Source organism: Zonotrichia leucophrys, chromosome 3 (genome assembly GCF_028769735.1).
Source record: "Zonotrichia leucophrys gambelii isolate GWCS_2022_RI chromosome 3, RI_Zleu_2.0, whole genome shotgun sequence".
Taxonomy (NCBI): domain Eukaryota; kingdom Metazoa; phylum Chordata; class Aves; order Passeriformes; family Passerellidae; genus Zonotrichia; species Zonotrichia leucophrys.
The window spans coordinates 41,469,986-41,495,029 of record NC_088172.1 but is presented as its reverse complement, the minus strand read 5'-3'; the positions used below and the strand labels follow the sequence as shown (position 1 = coordinate 41,495,029).

Here is a 25,044-nt window from a genome sequence, read left to right as displayed (position 1 = left end):
TGAGTGTAGTAAGTGAACACGATGCCCTTTCGGGAGGACCGATCTCGCCGGGTGTCGGCGACAAGGAAGGGTTGGCTGGAAGGGTTCACGGGGCGGGGTGGGGCGGGGCGGGGGCCGGGCGGGGCTGGGGTCGCTCCCGCTGCGGCCGGGTCCGGCTGCAGCAGAGGGTCCTGCCGAGGCACAGGGTCCGGCTGCAGCACAGGGTCCCGCCGCTGCCCGCCACCCTGGCCATGCTGCCGGCGCGCCTCCGCCCGGGGCGGCTGCTGTCCGCCGCGCAGCTCCGCCCGCCCGCGCCGAGGGGAGCCGCCAGCGCCGGGGATCCCGCCCGGAGCCCGGGCACCGCCCGCGGTAAGGGGCTGCCCGCCGGGCCGGGGGAAGAGGCTGCGTCCGGGGGTTGACGGGGAGATGCACGGGCGGGCGGCTCGGGACCGGGACCGGGACCGAGCGGGGCTGCGCTGCCCGGTGGGGCGGCCCTATGGTGGCACCACAGCTCGGGTGGTCCCGAGCGCTCTCCTGCTCTCTTGGGTAGCACAGCCGCGGGCGGAGGGGAGGCCGAATCAGACCCACAGAAATACTCGCTGCGTGCGGGGATATTCCAGAGACGGCGCGGAGGTGACTGCGTAGCCGAAACGCGGAGATCTAATCCCTAAATTACTCTTACAACAACCAAAATGGGTAGGGTTTTTCCCTTCTACAACTTACTGTCAGTCATAATTTTCTCTTAGTGAACGGTTTACAAAGTGGGGTTTTTTTCTTACTCTTTAAGCTGAGCAGGCTCACAGGGTGGTTGCAAGTTGCAAACCTTCGAAGTTTGACAAGAAAATCCTCCTCTGGACTGGACGTTTCAAGACAGAAGAAGAGATTCCTCAGAGGATCCCGTAAGTGTGCTGGTCTTGTCCAAGGGTAAGATGGAGCTGAGGGGAAAGCTGTGATCCTGATTCTGTGGAAAGTTTAAGGCTTTTCCACAGAGCTTAAAACGATCGGTTTTACAACACTGAGACTTGGAAACAAATTAGAGGGCAAGAGAATTTCCTGTCCTGGTTAGAGGTTAAGATGAGAAAATGTTCCTTGCTAGAGTCCCTAGAGCCTGGGATTAAGAATGGATCCATCTGAGTAGAGAGCCTTGGTTACATTTATGTACTGGCTTGTTTGTTTTGCTTAGTCCTAATGTGCAATCAGAGAAGGATGTTATTGGTAAACAATATTTTTTGTTTATATTTCACATAAACTGTTCTAAGGGAGCTGTCACTGAATGACTACATACAATAAATAATTTTTTATTATAGAATTTGAGGAAAAATAGTGAAAGAGGTATGAGAGAAGAAGCCCTCATCAAGGAAAACTGAGCACTTGACATGGCCTCATCTCCTATTCTTGCTGACCCACTGGACTTGCTGATCCTAGATGATGAAGGTCCCTTCCCGCCCAAACCACACAGACTCTACAGTTCTCTGACTTGCTGAAAATTAGCAACCCCTAAGGGAGTCAGGCGCTAAACACCTGAAACCCCTCTAATGTTTAAGGCTCCTTTTTCTTAGGATATTAGCATGTCAGACATCCCTCCAGGATGCTACTTTTTATCATCACAGTATGTCCGTGCCTTGGGTGATATGTGGAGAATAAACAGTGTGCAGAGCTGTGTAAAGCAACAGGTACAACCTCTGCCTATTCTTGCTGGTTCCTGACAGTTTCACTGGAGTTTGCTGAGCTGGACAGTGGCTTTCTGGACAGTTTAGCCTATCTTGCACTGTTAGTTTCACCATCTTTCTCTAGAGGAAGGTTCAGACATGTCTCAGGAGCTGTAAAAGCTATTCAGGTTGTCAGGAGATGTTTATAAAGACGTGACATTTGTCAGTCATACAGACACATGCACAAAAATCACTTCTTTCTGGCCTGGCAGGTGAGTGTTACCACTGTGCTTTCTGGGTAAGCAAAGTATTTTTAGAACTGTAAGACTATACTACACTATATAATACTGTAAATAGTAATATACTAGAAGTAGTTGATTGTTAGTAATTGAGGCTCAACTGTGGCACTGTTTTAACTCGTCAAACAAAGAATTTCAAGGTGTGAACACAACCTAACTGCTGAAGATTGTACAATTTGTTTCATTGTTTGTACAATGAAACAAATCTGCAGGCTTTTTTCAAGGCTGTTGTGGTTTCTTTGGGATTTTTTTAAAGCCCTGGCTGTTGCTCACTTCAGCAGACGTTTGCCTGGAGTCTTGATTAAGGACTGAATAGAAAAGACCCTAATATGCAATTAGGGAAGAACATTGTCTGTTTTCCTTAAAGCAGATGCAGAAAGCAGGGAGAAAGTGAAAATCTGCCTCAGAGGAGTTTCAATTAGTGCACTGTGAAATATAATTAGGCTAATACATCAGACTAATAACATTTACGGTTTTGCTTTTGTTGCCACAAATGGATTATTGGATTAATGATCCTACGTGCCAGTCTGATGTGCAGCTTGTTTAGAAGATGATTTTTATCATTGTACAAACCAGAAGCAGCTCCTTAGAACTGCAGGCATTGTTAGTCAGTCACCTGCAAGAAACAGAATGTGCTCAACGTGCCCCTCCTGTGTGCGCGGGCAAGGAGGGGCTGGTACAGCACTGCCACCCAGGGCGCCTGTCCTCTTCCACCCCACCGAACCTTAGAGCAAAGCACTGCAGCACCCGCCTTGGTCCAGGCTTTCATGGGCACTGTCAAAGCCCCAGCTCTGCCCCATCCCACCATGTTACTCTTCAAAGTAAATCCAAAGGTTTTTTGAAGGAAAGAGAGCATTACAACATGTTCACGTAGAACACAAAATCAATTCTTTATGAAACTATTCTTTTTACACACATAGTTCTGGGTTTATACATACGTATAAAACATGTACTTATATCTTACAAATATATCTGTCTATCCATATATATATAAAGCATTCCCATGGTGACTTATGAAAGGAAAATGGTGCACAGCCAGTATTATTATGAATATCTTAAAAACTGTGCTCTAAAGTATAATGTTTGACTTGGAAAAACTTAGCTGAAGGTTTTGGGACAATTTTCATGATTTCCTCTACTGCTGGTTCCCCAGGGCCATGCTGCTGGCTCAGAAGAGAGGGTGGAAATGGGTGCTGTACCAAAGCAGATTGCTGGGATGTAAAATGCCTCCTTTGCACTGACTACTGCCAAACAGAGGACAGCATTTTCACTATTTTTGCCTTTGATGACCAGCAAAAACAATCCTGTAGCTTGTTCTTGTTTAGGTGTGCGTTCCTGAAATAGCAAGGTGGCTGACATCAGCTGCCCACTTTCTGTCAAGCTGCTGTTTTAATAAAGAACTTAAAGGTTTAACTTATTATAATAGTTAGTACTATTATAAGTACTAACTCTGCTTTAATCAACAATCCAAGGATGTAAAGTCCTTAGCCTACAGAACACCATTTGAACAGGTTAGATACAGCAGTAATTGATTTCTAAAGTTAACTTTGAATAAAGGGAACTTTTACTCCATCCAACACCACATATACATGGTAAACTCCATCTGTTTTAAACAGATAACCCCACTCAATTTTCACTGTTTATAGAATTTAGGGTGTGATTTCTTGTGTACTTATCCCAAGCATTAAAAGCAAACATTTATTGCCTGAGCAATTTTTTTCCCAGCTTAAAAAAAACCCAAAACAGTCTAAATCCATTAATGTTGCTTTGCCATGGGAAATGGATTAGGATCAGAAAATGGCTAGTACATAACTAACTGCAGCAAGCTGAAGATGCTTGTTTCAGAAGTTAATTCTATATTTATGTTTTTAATTGTGATGTTATGTCTGCAATACTTTGAAGAGATACTTTGCCTTTTTTAATGACTCAATTCAACTACTTTAATTGCAGGCCAGAGATGCTAGACAAGGCAAGAAACAAAGCTCGAGTGAAAGCCTGTTACATCATGATTGGGCTCTCAATTATTGCCTGCTTTGCGGTGATTGCCTCAGCTAAGAAGGTGAGGTGTGACCATGTAGTGTACTTTAAAATAATGGAATTCTTTGAAAACCAAGAGCAGGAGCTGAGAGCTGCTCAAGCTTTAGCTAATGTAGTCTCTGTCACCCCCAGCACTCTAAGTGGCTGTTGCCCATTCCTGAGGCTGGGCAGCTTTCCCTGGGTGCACCCTTACTCCTACGCTGTTACTTCCTCAGGCTGCCGCACGTCACGAGTCCTTAACGAGCCTGAACCTGGCAAAGAAGGCCAAGTGGCGGGAGGAGGCTGCGCTGGCCGCGGAGGCAAAGACCAAGTAACTTCGTCTGAAATCTGAATGTCCTTGGAAGAGCAACATTAACTGCTGCTGAGAGCTATTAGTGAGTTTCACCCCTAAATGGACAACTGTAGTATGCATACCCTAGAGCCAGTAAGGGCAGCTACAGCATCACAAAAAGAAAGCGAATGGCTCTTTCATTAGGAAGATATTCAGGATATTTGTTGCATATAATTAAAGCTATTTAGAATGTTTTGCATATGATTAAAAGCAGTAATTAGTTTTAAAGGGGATGAGGTAGTTTCCTAAGAATGTCAGATACCTTTGGTTAGATAACCACAAAATATTTACACCCAAGAAGTTTTCTGTCTGGTGACAGCGCAGTTTTTCAGTGCAAAAATTGCCACTTGGAACTCATTGGCATCAATGCTGTATTCAAAATGGTATTTGCATTTTTTAGCTTTAAGAAGCAACACTTACTGAATCACTAAATAAATACAGTAAACATCTGTAAAATAGGTTTTATTGGTTTCTGTATGGTATTTGGAGATTTAACATTCCATAATATTGCATACTACTTAGATGTGTTCTGTTACAGTAATGGGCCTTTGGCCTGGACTTAAAGATGCACTATTACTGTCTGAAGTTAATACAGGTAATTTAGATTTCTGATATTATATATGCAAGACATTGTGCCATAAGTAACTAGAATTTCTCATTCCAGATTTCAGTGAAATCTTGAGGTCACAGTTTAGGTCCACGTATCAATTTGCAGACTTATAACAAAAATCCTCAGCTGTACAATTTAATAAATTCAAACCTACTGAGATTATCCATGGAGGAAAGACAATAGTGCATCTTTACTATTTTTTTAAAGACAGGCCCAACAATAAATAGTTTCCAGTTGCAAACTTGTTCTACAGCAAACATTTCTGTTCCAACATTATTACTATTTTCTGATTGCTGCTATGAACAGTGTGTAAAGCAAATACTAGAAAATTAAAAAGCTGTATGAACCAATCCTCAGACAAAAGTGCAATGATGAAAAAATTAGATATGATTCAGTGTAACAAGAGTAGGGAACTAATAAAAAAAAATTTTATGCTCTGCATAATTGCATAGATTAGCTAGTTAGTATTCACATTTAAGCAGAACAAATGGTACCCTTTTAATTAAACCCAAACCCCTATATTTTTAAAAAGACTTTGTAACTGATGGGGCACTTCAGATTGCATATAAAATGCCAAACTTAGAGATTTTCATATCACAGTTTTGTTTCCCTCTCCATACTAGTTTCATCTCTTTAGGTATCATCATAATCATGCCCCTACCTGCAAATGAGTACACCGGAGCTAACCTTAAGTCATAATCTCTGGTTTTATTTTGTTCATTTATGTGCTTCTAACAAAGCATGATATAAACCCAGTGATAAAATAGGACAGACCATCCTTTAAACAATTTTCATTATTATTTTTTAACAATATCAGGGTAAACCAAATGTTGAGTTTAAATAAAGATTTTCATCATCCTAAGTCCATCAATTTTAGTCCCCTTTCAAACTATTCCATTTAAATCTATCAGAGGCATGAAATATAGTTTGTCTAAATGTGTAAAGTGCAGTCACTAACCATCCACAAGATAGAATATATATCCACACAACTGAAAACATTCTTTCAAAACAAATGTAACACTTTAAATCTCCCCTCTTTTCTTAATTTTCAAGTCTTTTAATTAAGATTTTCATAGTTGAGATTTGGTTTAAATAAGAGAGGTTTATAAATGTAGTTTTACAGGGTTCTCCAAATAAAAAGCAGGCACAGCTGGTTGTTATCAAAACAAGGTTCTTAGAAACAAAGGAATACCCTGTTACCTGAATATTTCTCTTACACTAGAACACTGAAATTCAGCATCTGTTAGTAACCTTGGTAGATTTCCATGATTGTTACCCTGTTCTGTGATAGATGTGCAGTTGGGAGATCATGAGAAAGAATGAGGGTTGGTGTATGAAAACCTAAAACTATGAGAGTAAAAAGGGCGTAAGTACAATCACCTAACATTATATGAAAATTTGGCAGCTGTACTCAATATTATCACACTATTCAAAACTGTTGTATGCTGTACAAATCTAGGTTTAAAGTGTCATTTGCTAAAATATCTCATTATTCAGAATTCATAAAGTAACAGCACTCCTATATACACTTCTTACACTTCTATCTTCCACTAAAAAGACCTCAAAGGGAGGTTGCTTCCCTCCCATTTATATCTTAGTCAAAACTGACCATTAATTTAGAAAATCCACTTCAAGTCCCACATTCAATTACAATATAGAATATATTGCTGTAACATCAAAGTGAAACATCTTAGAATCAACTTGCATGTAAAAAAAATTCTAAATATAAAATGGTACTGTAAATGATACCACCTTTAACCTGTATTTTTCAGTGCATTAAAATATTATTTAGTGACAAGCACAGTGCCATGGGTAAGTGACTTGAAGTTAGAATTGCAGCCTTTTATGAAGCATGAAATGCTCTCATATGTCACAGATTTCACTTAACCCAGGAGTTTGATGTTAATACATTAATTACAGGTAATAAAAAATAGCAATACTTCAGAGTTAACCCAAAGTATTAATTTCTCCAAATGAGATACACTACTAATACACCAGAAACACTACCTATATGCAAGTCAAAGCAGAGCATACATTTTTCTGTACTCAAAATTGTTAACGTAAATATTAGAATTCTGTATCTTTTAGTGTTTAACAGCAAACACTATATATTGTAGAACCTAAATACTTAGATGACAGTAACTTCTAGTTAGTTTTGGTGTCCACATACTTAATGCTATTTACAGTACAACAAACTTTTCCTTCAACTGGTGTGATTCACTATTCATTTTTCACTGCAGTATTTCTATCGTCTTACCAAAAGCAAACCAAATTCATTAACCTAAGGAACAATTCAAGTGGCAGTAGCACACTTGGTCAAAAAACAACACCTACTGTCTAAACTTTTAAGAAGCTATTGTACTAAAAGGCAAACATTGCAATGTTTCTCAAACTAAAGTGATGTTACCACATCTTGACAGAAGACAGCTCTAAAACATCAGCGTGGTGATTGGTGCACATCACCCTTCTGTCAGTCCTAATTGCAGCTTTCTTGTGGTAACTGCAGCGGCTGCTTCCACTGCAAAGTACTGCAGTTGTGGCTGACTTGTAATGCCATTTAGCAGCTTTCATTACAGAGCCAACATCTAATGACCAGCAAGGTCTCTGCTGATTCCAATTTGAAAACCTCTGAAATAGTCCTCTTCCCCCGTAACTCAGAAAGTACTTTTTCATATATTCAATATTATATTAGGTAATTAGCATTATATATGTATATCTATTACGTCTTTAAATACATTTTATAAATAAATTCCAACAGTGTGTTGTAAAGTAAGTAATGCATAAAAGTTTCACAATTTAAATAAATATTTTTCACATTCCAATTCAGCTTCTTACAAGCTCATCTTTATTTCATGCCTTAGTTCTGAAGCAATGTTTCTGCTTCAATACAAGAGGTAGATTTGATAGAAACTGGGCAAGTCAAGCCTACTGCCAAAAATTCAACTGTCAGTAACTGTATTGCTGATATGAAGTTTGAGACTACATGAAAAAATTCAGAACTACTACCTAAAATCCTACCAAGTCTTAGCTAAACAGTTCTTGTTAAATCACATTTAATGCTTTTAGACATGATTACTCACAGTTTTTTTCTGTACATAAGAGATGATGAAGAAAACAAATACAAAACAGAGAACAGTTGTCTGTAACACAATATATAAAAGTGCATGAGCTGTTTCTTCATCTATTTCTGTAAAACATATTCTGCTTTTCCTCTAACTTTGGCCATAAAGAAAAGACCTCTGAGAAAAAAAAACCCAAACCATACAAGTGTTTAAATTTTATGCTTATATTCACTTCAGTAGTTTAGAGCTGAAACCCCTCCATTGGAGCCTCCTGCTGTTGAAACACAAACTGCTGCTGATTTTCATCCACCTGAGGTGCAATACTAGAGTCCTCTTCTTCGACACCAAAATAATGTTCTATGAGTTCAAAAGCCTTTTGGTAGATCTCTTGGTTTTCATGCCTCTGAAGAAATTCGATTTTATCAAGTCCTAAATTCAAAATAGAAAATTTTCAAAAATATAGTTGCTTAAATGAATGATGAATTCAAATGGAAAAAGCTTATAGTATAACAGTACTTCTTAAAACAAAAGATGCAATCCCAAGTCACCTCAATTAATTTGATATCACTGGTTCTTAATTTCCTAACTGATGTATTTCTAGTCTTCATTTTCTGCTGTCCAAACTCATTTTAAAACTGAACTAGAAGCGTTTCAATTAAACAAATATCCCAATTTCTGTTGTTCTACTCTTAAGTCTCCCCCAACTCTAAATTCTATCTCCACTCATGGAGCAGTCACTAGGCACAGTCTGGTATCTTTTTTTGAATTAATTGTAAGATTTAAAGATACTACCTTTTGGAAAGCTTATAATTTTGCAAGTAGAGGACATAATTCAGCCAAAGGAGATGAGATTAAGTGCTAGTGCTTAGGCAGTTAGATTAATATAAAATTTCTGTTTAGGTTTTTAAGGTAATGTTGTTTCCACTTAGGTTGGATTAGAAAGAGCTCAAATGAACCCTTCTGGTGACTGCAGAGGCCAAAGCAATGATGGTGATATAATCAGCTGTTTTCCTTACTTGAACTTACACTCTACAGCTTCAGCAACCTATGCTTAAGTGCTAAAGAAAAGAAGAGAGCCTAGAGAGTCAATACTTAAAATTATGGACAGAATCTGTAATACAATAAATTCCATTATAGTCTTCAGTACTTACTCCTGTTATGCATTTAATTGTTAAGTTCTTCAAGCATGCATTTGATTTAAAAAAGTGAACTCAGTAACGGAATTCAGATGTAAAGACAACTTTACAGTAAAGTTAGCACCACCTAATCAGATGCAACGTGGTCAATTAGGACTACAGTTCTATTAGTTACTAGCAGTTTCTGAAATACAAATGTCTGACAATTTTGTTTTGTCAGAGCTACAAAAAAGGCAATTCTCCAAAAAGAACATCAGTTTCATTATAAGCCAATTGTAAAAGAAGCCAGTCATGAGATTCCACAAATTAGAATGCCATTATATAGAGGTTTAATTCAAGAACTTGTATAAGAGACTAAACAAAATACTTGCAAAAGTAAAAACTTCTTTTGTTTTATGACCTGCAGTTGATTTTGCTGTTACTATATTTACTATATTAAAAAGTAATCCAACTTTAGTATCAATTAAATAAACCCTGATCTTACATCCCTGTTGGTAATGAAACTGTAGCAGACAGGACTATGTATCAAAAACTGTATTTAGGAATGGCTGATAAATGTATGCAAGGCATGGTTCCCATAGACTGGGACACCTGTATTAAACCCTTCTGAGAATGTTTCTCTGGAGGGACATTTAAACTGTCTGCAGACAAACACCCAGATGTTTTCTGCATTTAACCGCTTTCCCCTAAATGTAACATTACTTACTTTGTGATACTTTATGTCTACTTCTGCTTGGAGTAATTCTTGTATTAAAACTTACCTGCAAATTTCAAAATGACTCACAGTGGTCTTGTTTTTACAGCCTGGAATAAGGAAGTTCAGGTATGCAGTTTTACAAGAAGTGTGTTCTTACCATAGGCTTCCTCTATGAGGGCACAGTAAGGATTAACGCCGATTCCATTTTGCTTTGACTCTTGCTCTCCAAGACGCAGAATATTTTCAAGTCCATTTAAAGCCACCTGTACTATTTTTGAATCCATCACAGTCAGGAGGTCACAAAGAGGCTTGGTACAACCTAGTGCTACCAAATACCTTTATAACAGAAACAAAACAGAGGAAGGGGAAAAGAACTGATAACCCAGAACATTTATTCTGACATACCAGTCTATTGCTATAAATACTTACTTTTGCTAAAAAAAGTGGCTGAAGCAACAGAATTTCTAAAACATGCAAGAATACAAAGAGAAGCTTAGCCCAACATGAAATAAATATTAGAACTTATCTTAATAAAACAACATGAATGTGTGTATTCCTAATTGAAGTGTGAAATCTGTAGTCCTTTAAAATTTTTTACTACAATCTTCAGATAGGTTTAATTTAATATAAAAGAAAAAAAATATCATGAATTTATATTCTCAGGCAGTTCAACTTTTCTCGTGGTAAAAATATCAAGTAAACACATTAGATACATGTAAGAACACTGGGCACTGTTCTGTGCTAACACAGTCCACATTAGCAGTCCATTAAGATTTTGGTATCACCTACTATAAAGAGAAGGATGCAACTGTAAATACAAAGACAAAAATATTGGGATTCTGAGTATCCCACTCCTTTTCACAATTTTGAAAAAAAAATTGTGTATGAACTTTCACAAGTCATAACCAGTGTCCCTGCTTCTCTAGCATGTAAGTAAAATGATGACAGCAATGTTTCCCCTAAATACAGCTTAATTCAGAGGTTTAAAACTATCCTGCAGTTAGGCAGTAGTACCCTGAGGACATTAGGAGGACTAAAACTTCATGACACTAGTAATATAAATGTATTTTTGATGAAGAGTCATTGCTATGGTATTATATGCATATCTACCATTTGAAGATCCTGAATTAAAATTTATTTTTAAAATGCTAGATTTTGAAATGTTACATTATAAGCAAATGTTGCATAGTAAGCAATTAAAAGAGATTCAAAAAAACAAGACACTTTGTTATCCCAGTTATCCCTCTGATAACACTTAGTGGTTATAAGAAAATCAGGATTAGTTACATTGTAAATGAGAACATAGATCTTGCAACAGATCTCCCAAATATGCTGGAAAAGTTGTCATATCACTTTCAGTTCTGGCTTTCATATAATACAGTAACTTTTAAATCAAATTATCAGCTACTGATTCAAAGTGATCATTATTCTACAGTATTCAGAGAAACCAGAGAATATTTTATTCTATCTTTGCAGCACATAAATAGCTACTGACAAAAAAAGTTTGATTAAACTCAGTTCTGAGCAAGTTTAGACACCTGCTTTAAAATAATGGTGATAGTGAAGTTAAAATACATGAATAAACAACTAAAATCACTGAAGTCTGTCCCCAAATATACAATCCCACCGCACAAGTTTTCTAAAGAAACCCCCAGTTTTCCATTTTCAAACACTGAAACTGCTCATTAGCTGTTCCAATTGTGTTTGACAATGTAATATCAGCTCTAGAAGATAAGCTTGTTGCACCCTTAGGTGCAACACCCCTGAAAAAAAGTAGTAATAATTATGAAGTTTGTTGCATGGACTTCGATTTTTCTGAATTTCTACATTTTCAAGTTGGAATTTCAAGGAAATGAGGCTATGTTTAGGATTTTGTTGCTATGACTGTCAAGATTCAAATGCAGAAACCCATATGCCCCACAGAAGATCCTTAAGCAGAAAAAACAGTAACACACACAAACTCACCTGATCTGTTCAGGGGTTCCTCCTGACGTTGCATTAGTTATGGCCCACGCTGCCTCTTTTCTGGTGCGAAATTCAGCTTTTTGGAGAATTTCAATCAATATTGGAAAAATATTTGCATCTATAACGGCCTAAGAGATGAAATTGTAACATTTTACAACCATTAATAAAGATTTCAGAACACTTATAGCCTTAAGTACAAGAATTAGTGATGCCTGCTGATATTAAAGCAAAGAATATTTTGTTTAGATGATGCCATACAACCTATAAATGCTAAAGTGAAGTTAAGAACTATTCCAACATTGCACAGCAGTGGCCATCAGAAAACCTCGGGTTTTTTATTTCTCTGTTTCCGGTGGGCAGAGCCCAGCTTACTGGATTGGCCCATTTTAAAATCATACAATGCATCCTGAGTTTTTGAACTGAAGATCAAGCCTCAGAACAAAATTTTCCATTTTACTGAGGTCCTGTGGACTCCATTGAGAGACTAAGTCTGTAATTGGAGATTTTATTACATGTTTTAAGTTACATCAGGAAGTAACATTTTTGTTTCTGACTGAAGCAGAAGGGGAAAAAATAATTTTGGAATATGTATTCTGATTCAGGATTCTCATTTTTATTGATCAGAACAATCTTTCAGATAGCTCCAGTCACCTGAAACAATACTCAAGATGCAGTAGTTTCCACAACAATACAACTCAGTGCTGGTGACATCATGTCAGGCTTTTATCCAAGCAAAATATTCACCATTTATAAACTAATTCACTTTTCACTGGACAAATATGTAGTAGAAATTGTGACAGCTATTTCTATTTAAAATAATATCTCAAAGTTTAGAAGAAACCATTTAGGTTAGGTAAAATTATAGACAGGACTAAAACAAGCAATACAGAGTCAGTGCACTATCCATTTACATCTTGTGCAGGAAAATCAAGCAGAAAAATGAAAACAAAACCAACCAAGAAACAAATTCCCAGGCTTTACCTGAATCTGAGCTCTATTTCCTGCAGTTATATTAGAAACAGTCCAGCATGCTTCTTTTCTGATAGATTCCTTGGGACTACTAAGCAAGTGCAAGAGACACGGTAATGCAGAGCAGTTTAGAATCACCTAAAATAATTTAAAAAATTGAAAACTGGGTTGTACTATATATAGCCTTGTGCAATATACATATATAAAAGCATTTAACAGAGGACTTCAAAAGATCTTGCAACACATTTATATTATACAAAGTGCCATATCCTGCAAAATTAAAGTGTTCAATGCTGTAGTGTGTGATCAGACAATCCAGCAATTTGAAAGAATCTGCCTTCAATTAAATTCAGACCAAAAGACTGACAATAGCAAAACTAAGTAAGGCTGCTTAAGACTAAAATATGAATAAGTCAAAATGACTGACAAATGCACATCTAATTTGTATAGCTATTTGTTAATTTTTTAAGAGATAAGGTTTTTCATTTAATTCCTTAGCAAAATCCTTTTCTCTAGGGCTCACAAATCATGCAGGTAACATTTCTCATGATGTTCTGTTTACACTAGTACTGCCAGCCTTTTAGAGACAATTATTTTTAAAGTAGGACCTGTCTTCCTATTTCCTGCATTACTTCAAAATCAATGCCATTGTCTAAAATGAATAAAATAGATCTTTAGAATAAATTACATCAGTAAGACTATCACATACAAATGCATGGACAAATTAAGTATAAGCACAGCTTAGAAGTGAAAACCTTGACTGCTTTAAGACTTGAAAAAGGGGAACCATAATAAGTAACTGAATCCCCTGAAAGGAAGGGGAAAAATCCAAAAAACAAAAAAAGCAACAGTCAAAGTACTATACAGAAACTAGGCAATCCTTTATACACAATGCTTTAAAAAGAAAAAAAAAGTTCATTCTTGTATTAACTTGATGCTTAAAACAGGAGCTTAAACTATCAAATCAACAACACAGATTTCTAGAAAGCCTCTTTCAATGACATATGCAGATACCTGTACTGGACATGTATTTTGTTAAAGTTTTCACAAAATTCTGTCTTGCCAAATAACTTTTCTTAAATCAACTAGTCTTACCTGTGTTTGGATATCATCGCCAGTAACAATATTTCCAACTGCTCTTAATGCAGGGGATACCACCTTGTAATCATTATGCCTGGAGACAAATATTATATTGCTTGATATTACCAAGTGTTAAAACAATAATTTTGCATTTTCAGCAAACAAGGGTTTACTTCAGATGCTAAGTATTTAGTTCTCAAAAACACCGTATTACTAATTGCACTTTCCCTGTTTAGCCAAATTTGACTACTACAACCCCACAACTGAACTGCTGATTCAAAGACTGAGCACCTCTATGGAACAACACAACTTGGAGCACTCTGCTCAGCAGATCCATTTCACCCAGCTCAAGTATTATTAAATACGATACTGGAACATGTGTCGTTCAATAGCCACAGAAACAGAGGGGGTGTTATGAGGTGTATACTGAAGTTTACTGTGTTTTGTGAGCAAAATTACCCCTTTTGTTAGTCCATATTCAGCTGCCTGATGTGTGGGGGAAGGAAATAACAGAGTTGTCCTAGAGCTTCTATGGAAGAGAAAGCAATCTTCTCTGTACTGACAGCTATCAAAACGAGCTTTTCACAGGGAAGTGTGCTGAGCTGTCTGTGCTGGGAACTACTATCCCAGACCTACTCTGCAGTCCCATGTGAACACGGGGATTTAGTCTCCCTTTCCAGGAAAATAATGAACCATAAGCCAAATATACTGGAACAGTTTAAAAATGGCTCTAGCCAGCCTCTGGACTTCACTGAGTCCAAGAACTGTCTGTAAAGCAATTATACATCCTAGAAAGGAAAGTACAACAGTGAAATAAATATAAAAAAAAAAAAGATAAATTAATTTACAATTCAACATTGGTCTTCAGTCTTTGCCCTTCTATTCCTTCATGTATATGAATTCCCACATTAAATTTTAAGGAATAGAAGGAAATACTTTGGAGAAAACTTTTTTCACTGTCAATGTCAGGAATAATTGCAGGAGCCAAGCAAGCTAGCAAGCAGCTTAAAAGATTTCAGACTGAATTCATGTTCATCACTTTCCATAAAAGCAAATTAAGACACCAGGTGAGAAAACACAGCTTAATTTTAACATTAACAGTACTATAAGACATTTATTTGGTGAGAAGAAGACTTACATAAGCAGCTCTACCAATCTTCGACACACTCCAGAATCAATAACAGCCTGAATTTTATCATTGGGACCATCTGAAAGGTAAGAGAGGGCCCAGCAAGCATCTGCTAATACATCCGGGTCACTGCTAAACAACAGTCTTGATAAAACATTTAAGCAAGGAGCAACCTAGGTTAAAGAAAAATAGTGCATAAAATTAGGTGTTCCATACTTTTCAAGTTTCAGAGAACACTCTGCAAAGGCATAAATGTGCAAAACCATTTGCTGCTCAGGTACACAAGGTCATTAATGAATGAGGACCCAAGTGGAACACTTTCTAATTAAACCAGATACACAATTCAAATCAGCAAATTGGATAAATTCTGAATCAGAGCCTATTTATTGAGAGGTACTGTATTAAATATATAATTGTTCAGCTTAAATAAAAAATCATCTGCTTTTACAGGAATCGCTGATGCTTTTTAATCATACAGGAAGCAGAATCTCTAAGTAATAAAAGCTTGGGTTGTTGTTTTATGGTTTTTTGGGGGTTTTTGGCTGGCTTTGCAGAAGTAGTGGCAGTTATTTGTAATAACCAACCTAGAGTAACACACACAGCACCACAGCACCCAACATTCACTGTACTGGTGAAACAAACAACGTCTCATTTCAGTTCTCACTGCCACTGTACCCTCTGGCCTTCATCTCTGTAACTTCTGCACAGAGCCAAGTGAACTAGACCATCTTAGCACCATTTGGAACCCGACAGGTGACTGCTGCACAGCCTGGGAATTTCATATTCTTTGTAGAACTTGATTCTTTACCCTACATGGGTTATGCAAATTCAGTCTCTATTATGTGCCCAATTGCTGCTATTGCAAAGCGCAAAAAGCAGCTGCCTATAGGGCATCCTCTTCCTGTGAGGTTTTGTATTCAGGCAGCAAAAAATCTTGGTTTTTCACTACCAGAACAAAACACTAGTAAAGGATATAGGTTAGGCAGAGTCATTGTGAGGTGATCAATTAACAAACATAAGAAATCCCCCCTTTTTGTTATTATTTTTTTAAGAATTAATAAGTAGTAATAAATACTAGTTAGTAATTACTAACTCATGAGGTAAAACTCTCTTTAGATTAACTTTAATGATTGTTTAAACTCAGTCTTTTCTGCCAGAATATCCAGTGTTAATCTTAAAAGTCATTAACCTTACCAGAAATTAATTTCATACTGAAAAAAAGCTAGAAGTCCTACTAGTCTCTAGAGTCTTTACAGCCACCTACTAGAGAAAAGAAAAAAATGGGGAGAGCATATAGGCTCTGTCATCATAGTCTGATTTAACTCCATCTGACAGAGCAGGAAAATCAAATTTTTATTCATGCAGCATGCACTCACAATCATAGAACAACAAAAAAAAAAATTGAGGAAGCTTCAACTATAACTCACATTCTCTACAACAGTTCTGGAGAAAATACAGTCCCACATGGTTTAGTGCTGAATGTGTAATTTGTCCATCACTTCACACCAGTGTATGACTATTTGCACCAGATTATAGTCTCAAGTTTTTAAGTGATATGATTTTATTGCTGATCAGTGCCAAAGTAGATGATTTTTCACAGATACAACAGATGGTCAAGACTGTGTGATGACATTAAAAACATAAAAAGTATGTCTATATTCATATTCAAAGACTCTGTTTTATAATATATTACAAACATAAATATTCTTTAGCTTTCTGATTTCTCAAAATTACTACTTTATTATACCTTACTGAAGTCTGGAGGTGGGTTCTTTCCTCTGCAAAGATTTGAGAGTGCCCAGACTGCATTTCTAGTCGTTGTAAGACGATTTGAATTTGTTAACAATCTGTGTGAAGCAACAAGAAAAAAAGTAATTTCTTATTAAAAAATAGTTAATTTTCTGGGTATTGTTACCAAAAGAACATCACATAAAGATGTGAAATTCTATTATTGATCACTAGTTTAAATTTATTTATCTTCATATCTTACATGCTGCAACTATTTTCTTAAAATCAACTGAATCTGAGATTATTTTGCATAATTTTGGGAGGTCTCATTCCCAAATCACATACATGCATATAAAGTAAACAATTGCTTATATGAAAGATCATTCAACCAAACCTTTCTGAGGGTCTTTAGAAGGGGCTAGGAGACGCAACCCTGCATGAAATGAACTTTGATGTTTTCATTCAGAAAACACAATTAATAATAATAAAAATACTTCCATTAAAAGCTGAAACTTGAAAGTTCTTGTAAAAAAAATTAACACATTAATTCTGCTTTTGCCAAATAGAACATGAAAGATTCAGCACCTGAAAAATCAGGTACATAACAAAATGTCTAAAATGTTATTCTTTAAGCCCTTGGTGAAGGTAATCATGTTCTCTCCTGCTATTTTACACTATTTTACAAATGTTTCATTTTATTACTTTAAGTGGTAACAAACTGAGTAACATTTGTCTTGTGCAAATTTTTCCCTGTGATAAAAATACAATGGTAAGCACATAGTAAATGCTGGAATGATATTCCTAGTGAAGATAAATCTTGTGGAATACAGCTCATGTAACAACTATTCTGTCAGCTCATCTCAGCAAGCAAACAGACAAATAGGAAGACTAGAGCTTGGAACTACTGAACAATAGTGGAGAAAACAGCCCATTCCTAGGCAGATGGAAACCTACAAGAGGGAATCAAACTATGTCTCGCACCCCATACATTCAGTCGAGTTGGCAAAATACAGAAATTTCATACCTGTGAAGTAACACTTCCCTCCTTTTGAAAACATAGAAAAGCTTTCAGTCATGAACTATTAAAGATATGCATGAAGCTCATGTAATCCAAAACATTAAATTGCTTCTTATTGTATTGTTATGATTCCCAAATTAGATAAAAACTTATATTCTTTGCAAGTAAATTCTAAGCTGAAGTTTTCATTTATTGATACACATACAATATATTATTAGTTTACAATACTTACTCTAAGAGAGGTGGCAATATTCCACAGTTCAAAACAAAGTCTCTGCATTCTGCATTATCACCAGCAATGTTCCCAAGAGCCCACACTGCCTTAAAAAGCAAAGCATCCGAGTGAATTTATACATACTTGCAAATCAACTTTTACAAATATTCTATACCTTTTACAGCAAATAATACAGAACAGAAAAAAAATCCGTGATGGGAAAAAATAGTGACAGTAAATTTTTATCTTCCTGCAGGCAGATCAAGTAGCTAGTAGGCAAATGGGGGTCAAAGCCTCTGTAACCCCACACACCCCAAAAGAGATATTCATAACTGAATTTTAAGAAGTTAGAAAAACCCCTCAGGAAGACAGTTACCTGCTCCTGTACATCTTCATGCTCTGAACTAAGCAACTTAATAAAAATGGGAACAGCTCCAGTTTCAATTACAACTTTGGTGTGTAAGAAAGTTCCAGATGCTATGTTTGTCAAAGCCCAAGCTGCTTCAAACTGTTGAGGAACACAAACATAACCATGTCAAACCACTGAACAGTAAAACTTAAAATTATGACATGAAGTTTGACATAAGAGTCTCAGAGGTGCATTCTCCAAGTTTGTTTCCTTTCCATTGACATGCAGTTATTTTTATAGTACTCTACACAATAAAAAACCTGGCATTGACAAAATCTCGATTTAGTAAGAACTTTCGGTAACTACATTCTTTTTAGATTTTGGTTTACAGAACTAAGAAAGATTTTGAGTCACTATTAACTAGTGACACTATTATTAGTACTAGATACCTTTTATTTACTCAATACTAAGTTAATTCTTCTAGAACAAATGTCCACAAGGCTTAAGTGCTACTCCCACAGAGGAGTAGACAGAACTAGTTACTCCTACCATTAATTAGATATTTTCTCAATGATTTTCTAAAAGGATTTCAAACAAGCCTGTCAGTTTCCTGTATTTTTTCCTAAGATTTTATCTGAAAAGTACTACAATATATTCAACACTTAGTCAGACAGATTCTGCTCACACATCATTGCTGATAATCTTAATATACCACTCTGTAAATCCTCTTGAACACCTTTTGTTTCAACACCCAAGGTTTTTCCAGCTGAATTTATGACCCTAAAGACTACTATGAAATTCACAAAATCAAGTCACATTTTTAGCAGCAGTAATGAAAACATATGGCTTCAGTGGTGAAAAATAATTATATTTGGTTATTCAAAACCCCCACCAAACAGAACATGTGCCTTCCAAAGCTCTTTTGGAGGGTTTCTAATCCCATTCAAAACCCCCAATCAGTACAAGCTGAACTCACTTGTAGAGTGTAATTTTCACTCCTCTCTAGAAATTTCACAAATCTCTGTACTACTCCCGGTTTTTGAATGACTTCATCTATAGGTGGATTAGGCTCTAGGGAATAAAAATAAACATATTTGTGTTAAAAGACCAAATAAATTCCTTTTTCAGTATGACAAGGACCATGAATATGATTTGTACATCTCATCGAAATTTCATTCAATCCTTTCCTTTCCAGAAGGAGTTACAAACTTTTCACTTGCAGGATCTTCTCTAAGAAGTGGTACAATGTAGTAAACACCCTGTTACACATAATAACAGTAACACATACTATTACTATTTGCATGTTAGTAACATCACAAAACACTCTTCCCTCAAGCTGAACAACAGTTCAGGTCGGTGGAAGAGCAATTATGGCTACTGGATGCCATTTTAGAAGACCAAGCACACCCTTACCCATCATGCTGTAAACATACCAGCATCACCTTAAGATTGCATGTTTTACAGCCTCAACAAAAACAAGTTACAACTCTTCTTTGCCAGCCATGTAATTTTTTTTTTTCCCAAGAGGAGAGAATGGGAGGAGAAGCTGAATCACTGCAACAATTATTCTAGGTATGTTAGTGTGCAGTTAGTTACTGTCCTGGACACTTTAATCAAAAACATTCTTGTTTTTTACTTTGAAAGACTTAACATTGAAATAATGAAGATTTCTGTATTTAGCCATTAGGTCAGAAGAGAATTGGCAGTTTATAAACAGTACTACAAATTTCTGCAAAATTTATTTCAAAATAAAACATAACGAAATATTAACTGACTCTAAGTATAATTCATAATAACACAGAAGGAAACAACTAGAAAAAACAGGCAATGTTTACCTACCTTTAGAGAGCAATTTTCTGAATTTCTGAGTTGCTGTGAGTTGCTGATCAGGATCATCTGAAAAAATCATCTGTACCATATCTACAGTAATAACTTCTTCCTAAAAATGCAAGGAAGATTTCTTATAATGTAGTACTATGCACACTAATAGATAACATTCTAAACATGCTCTGAAGTATTTACCTCTGGAATAGGAACAGTAGAGCTGACATCAGGATCCTGAATTGGGCTTTCTACCATGGATTCTTCATTTCCCGGGAGAGACACATTTCTGCGTTTAAACAGCTGAACAAAGGGGACATTTTTGGGAGATGTTAGGGGTAACCAAAGTGTGGGTACAGATGACATACACTCCACGAAATGCTTCCACCAATACCAGTCAAAGAATTTTACCTATTCACCCACGCAAGGGAAATTTTATACAAAAATTTAGATAACATAAAGGAGAAAAACTATCATATCTGTATCTTGAGAAACTGCACAGCAACACTTCAAAATAGACATTCAGAATAGATTCTTGCTAGTTATAAAGATCCATAATATTTTCCACAAGAAAAAGAAGATACAGATCTTTTTGCTTTTAGTCTTTTATCCCTTATAATTACCATGCATTTTAAACAAGAAACAGTATTCTACAAGTTACTTTCCCCTTCCTTAGTTCATAGGCTAAAATCACCAACACAGAGGCAATGTTTGTGTTTCAGCACACTGCATTCTGCCCTTCTACAGAAGACCACTAAGCAGCACCTGTATTTTATACCTAGCTGAGGAAAGATTAAACTAGAAAGATAATTTTCATATAGAAGAGAAAAAAATAGTGTAGCTTCAAGGTGAACTTCTGAACTATGCAACATTAAACATTCACTATGTCCAAAAATTGCTCTACAATTAGCTGCACACACTGTCTATGCTCAGAATACATACCAGCACTCTAGTATTTAATAAAATATATTAAATGAGTGCCTCTTCATTTTCTGGCATATAAGCAAAACATTCACATTGACCTGTTCTCTTCTAGAAACCAAACCTAAATTTTTATCTTTATTCCAGTTCTACACTTACAACAAGTGTAATCAACAAATTTAAGAATATTTACATTTCTACCTTTAGAAAGAAATTATAGGCTCTCAGTCAATTGACTAAGATTTTACCTGTAGGCATAATAATGAAACCACTAATAAATCCTGACGTTCTATCCCTCTAGGTATCTACAGACCTAGGCTTCTGTTGTTCTACATGTCCAAAACTGCAGAACAACTCCATGTTTACATCCAGCTCTATTTCAACAGGAACCTAAACCAAGGCATTCTCTCCCCTGTTTGATGAAATTATGGGTTGGGTGTAATTCTGGACAAAAAGCAACTACAGAATACTGAGTGCAAATAAGGCTTAATTCCACTTAAACCCACAAAGGAACAAGAAACAATATTGCACATTTGGAAGACCAGCCATTCTTTCTCAACGCTCAGCAAGAACACACAAGTTCTTGGTTGAAAAGTATAAACTTGCTTGGTCTTTCTACCAGTCACCATTTCTTCTGGAGCACAAGCAGTCTCATCTCCCTGCATAAACTCATTCTCAGGTCAGGAAGAGCTGAAAACCACCAGTCCAACAAACTAAGATCAAGCAGACCATAAGAGTAGTCTCATAGTTACAACAGTCAGCATGGGAGAGGAAACATCCATTATTTTCATTATTTATCTAGGGAGCATTTACTACAAAATGTGTAAACAAAACTTTCAGCAGGAACTGCAATGCATTACCCATTCAGAGATAAGTGCTCTAGTACCACACCACTTCTGACTCTTACCCCTCTGGCCCAAATAATTGAAATTCTTTCTCCATGCACCACTTTCCCAGTAGAAGGGTAAGCATTCCAACTCATAGGAGACTGCAGACCAGAGCCTGGGACACTCTCCAGGTTGTGAGAGACAAAGTCATCCACTTTAGATCAAACAGAAAAACAAACTACCTTCCTTACCTTCCTGGCAAGAAACTACTAAACATTCTGTGAAGAGGAACTATGACAAACTATTAAACAATACAATGTTCAACACACTTGGTCACTAAAAATTCAATGAGAACAGAAGTTTGGATAATAGTTCAGAGACACTAACTGGTAGCCACTTTATTAAGCTGGTGTAGAAGAGCTCTTAGGCAATTTGAAGCATGGTATCAAAGATGAAAATAATCTTCTCCCTTCACACACCATATTTGACCCCAGCTCTAGCAGAGAATGCAAGGTTTCAAATTCTTACTGGAAATATGAGTGTTCTTCTGGTCTAGTCTCACATGTATAAACCTAGACTATGGACTGATGTTAAAAGTCACAGCTCTCTCCTCTGTGTGCCCTAGTAACTTAAAAGGGCTTCTACTAATCTTTTTATTATTCAGTTGAGAACTGTGCCTGATGCTTCCCACAAATGCAAAGAAAACAGACATTCAACCTGGCACTCCTGGATTCCACTCTAGAGGATGAGTCTGTTCAAGTCCTTTCAGGCCCCTGAATATAGCTCCACAGGCACTGAACAGTGAACAGCTCCCCAGGATGCTTACCTGCTCTTCTCTTTTCTGTTTCCGAAGCTGGATTCCTTCCTCCTCTCTTCTCCTGCGCATTTCTTGGGGATTAAGTGCATTATTCTTGTAGCTTTTCATCCTGAAGTTATCTTTACCTGGGCTTGCCATGTTGTCTGTTGAAAAAATACAAAATTACTCCAAAAGGTCACACCTGCCATCTCTTGTACTATGAAAATATCTACAGCAGTCACTATATATTCCTGCATCTGTTTGCAATATCGAGTTCATCAACAAAAATCTTTAATTCAGAAACCACAGAAAACCTATGCCTAGACAGGCATGTCCAAACTGCAGATTAAACTTCAGTTCAAGTCAAGAATCAGGTACAGCATTATAGGACATAAGCTACTGTAAAAAGAAACTATGCATCTTACAAGCCAACTGAAAAACAAAAAGCTGCTAAAAAGACATTATGCTGCTAAATTTTGATTCTGTCAGCAAGCAAGCAAAAAAAATTCCTTCCTCCTTTCATAAAGATGACATTGAATATATTACAAATAAACATAAACCCAAGAAGAAAACCTGCAGTAGTTACTGCTTCATTTAATACCTTATGGCATTGTTTCTTTACTTTCACTGTCTCACAAACATAACAGGATCTAAGAGCTGTGCTTTTCCTTCTAAACTGTGTGCAGGAAAGTAATTTAAGGGTCAGTAACACACAGACAAGCATACTCTTTTTCATTTTAAACTAACAAAATTATTGTCTCACTCCAATTACCAGTTGTTTAAATGGATTTAGAATATTAGAATCTAACTGTCATTTCAGGTGTATCAGCTGTGGAAAGATAAAAGTGATAGTTCACCATTCTGTCACCAGCATGATCAAACAGAGTAGATAGAAAAGGTTGCTAATAGCACGGTGCCTTTTTATAAAGCTAGAACTGAAGCCTTCGTCTGAGAAACAACTGTTAAAAAGAAAATTCTACACAAACTATCACTCCTCTGGAATTCTACAAGGAGAAAACATGTAAACTACAGCTCCTGAGCTATGCACAATTCTCTGGCAACTTCCATGCTGAGACAATTTGTTTTGGGGTTTTCGTTTGGTTTTTTTTTTTTTTTACCATTAGTGCCAAGGACCACTAAGCCATAAACACAAGCTATGAGCGGAAAACAGACTGCAGACTTAGGCTGACATCAAGGTACCACCGCAAGGACTCGGCAGCCTGTCTCACCCAAGTATCTGCTTCACAAGAACCTAAGCAAACTACTGACATCTCTGCACAACAACGCTAAGTGTGCCACTGCCTAAGGCAAATTTCTAGCAACAGCCATGTAACTTTATTTTCCCAACAATGCCACTGGATTATCTAGTCCTAGAACACCATCCCTTTCTCAATCATTCAAGCCTTGCTAGTTTAGTTGTGCCAGTGAAACTGTCGGGCCGAGAAATGGACTGAACAACAGAAACGCACGATCTTTAAGTAACCCAGTCACCACCTCTCTGAAAAGTTACAGAAGGTCAACTAGAAGGAACGTCCCATCGAAACTGTTTTTAAAAAGAAAAACTGAGACATTTATGGCTTCCATCCTACCACAAGGCTTTGAATATAGACATCATAAGGGCAAGAAGTCTGGCAGTCCCTGGTTTCACATCGTCTGCATCTAGATCCAAGCGAGCCTTCACTTCTGTGCTACAAAACTACACCCGCTCTAACATTAAATCCCTCTACCCACCACATCCTGCACTGCACACACTTGTTGTGCATAGTCTAACACCTATCATACTACTTTTTCTTTTCCCCCTCCTTCTTGTCTACCTGGGGCTCACTAAACACGGCGGCTCGCTGCCCCTCCGCCCCCTCTCCGGCCGGGCGCTGCCCACAGGCTTCGCACCGGCCCGGCCGGGACCGCCAGGACCGCCTGACCTGTCAGCCCGACAGGCCGGATACCCGCCCGCCCGGGCTACACACAGCGACGAGAGGCGCTCTTCATCCGTCCCCAGCAGAAAGCGTGGAAAGCCCCCTCCACCAGCAGCAAGGCAGGGAAGGGGGAGGACGCCAGAGCCCTCCTGCCTGAGGCAGCGGATACCCCGTCCCAGCCCCGACCGAGCTGCCATGCGGGCAGTGCCGCCGGAGCCAGCGGCAGACCGGCCTGCACCGGGCACCCCGTCCCCTAAGCGATGCAGCCTCTACTGCCCCTACCCGCCGGCTCTCAGCGCCTTTCCCTCCTTACCCATCGCGGCGGACACGCCCGGCGCCCGGCGCCGTACAAACGCGAGCTCGCCCCTCCGGAGCGCTCCGCACCGGCAGCACACAGCGATGCAAGATGGCGGACGCCGCCCCGCCGCGCGCCGCACTGGTCGGGGGGCGGGGCCCGCCGCTCCCAGCAGCCTCTGCGCGGCTCGCGCCCGCCCCGGGCCGAGGAACGGCG

The 25,044-nt window shown here is 37.9% G+C and overlaps 2 protein-coding genes across 3 annotated transcripts; one reads left to right on the top strand and one right to left on the bottom strand.

Annotated features, from left to right (window-relative positions):
• Positions 1-230: 230 nt before the first annotated feature.
• On the top strand, positions 231-4,644 carry FAM162B (family with sequence similarity 162 member B). Its single transcript, XM_064707933.1, has 4 exons — positions 231-348; positions 767-878; positions 3,878-3,986; positions 4,180-4,644. Exons 1-4 carry the CDS (start codon positions 231-233, stop codon positions 4,276-4,278), a joined length of 438 nt encoding a protein of 145 aa, XP_064564003.1. The 3' UTR covers positions 4,279-4,644.
• Positions 4,645-4,742: 98 nt separating this feature from the next.
• On the bottom strand, positions 4,743-24,974 carry KPNA5 (karyopherin subunit alpha 5). 2 transcript variants are annotated; one of them, XM_064707931.1, is made up of 14 exons: positions 24,847-24,974; positions 22,648-22,781; positions 20,275-20,376; positions 20,092-20,191; positions 19,229-19,323; positions 18,280-18,411; positions 17,922-18,010; positions 16,691-16,790; positions 14,953-15,116; positions 13,830-13,908; positions 12,747-12,872; positions 11,766-11,893; positions 9,958-10,136; positions 4,743-8,396 (listed from the first exon to the last, which is right to left on the bottom strand). In XM_064707931.1, exons 1-14 carry the CDS (start codon positions 24,848-24,850, stop codon positions 8,209-8,211), a joined length of 1,620 nt encoding a protein of 539 aa, XP_064564001.1. In that variant the 5' UTR covers positions 24,851-24,974; the 3' UTR covers positions 4,743-8,208. The 2 variants fall into 2 exon arrangements, with proteins under 2 accessions (XP_064564001.1, XP_064564002.1); XM_064707932.1 differs by lacking the exon at positions 24,847-24,974 and adding an exon at positions 24,540-24,673.
• Between the last annotated feature and the right edge of the window lie 70 nt (positions 24,975-25,044).

Coding starts and splice junctions, on each gene's coding strand:
- KPNA5 (XM_064707931.1), bottom strand. Junction 20,377..22,647: donor AACAGAAAAGAGAAGAGCAG/GTAAGCATCCTG, acceptor CCCTTTGTTCAG/CTGTTTAAACGCAGAAATGT. Junction 8,397..9,957: donor CCTCATAGAGGAAGCCTATG/GTAAGAACACAC, acceptor TTTTGAATTTAG/GACTTGATAAAATCGAATTT.
- FAM162B (XM_064707933.1), top strand. CDS start 231: ATGCTGCCGGCGCGCCTCCGCCCGGGGCGGCTGCTGTCCGCCGCGCAG. Junction 349..766: donor GAGCCCGGGCACCGCCCGCG/GTAAGGGGCTGC, acceptor TTACTCTTTAAG/CTGAGCAGGCTCACAGGGTG. Junction 879..3,877: donor GAGATTCCTCAGAGGATCCC/GTAAGTGTGCTG, acceptor CTTTAATTGCAG/GCCAGAGATGCTAGACAAGG.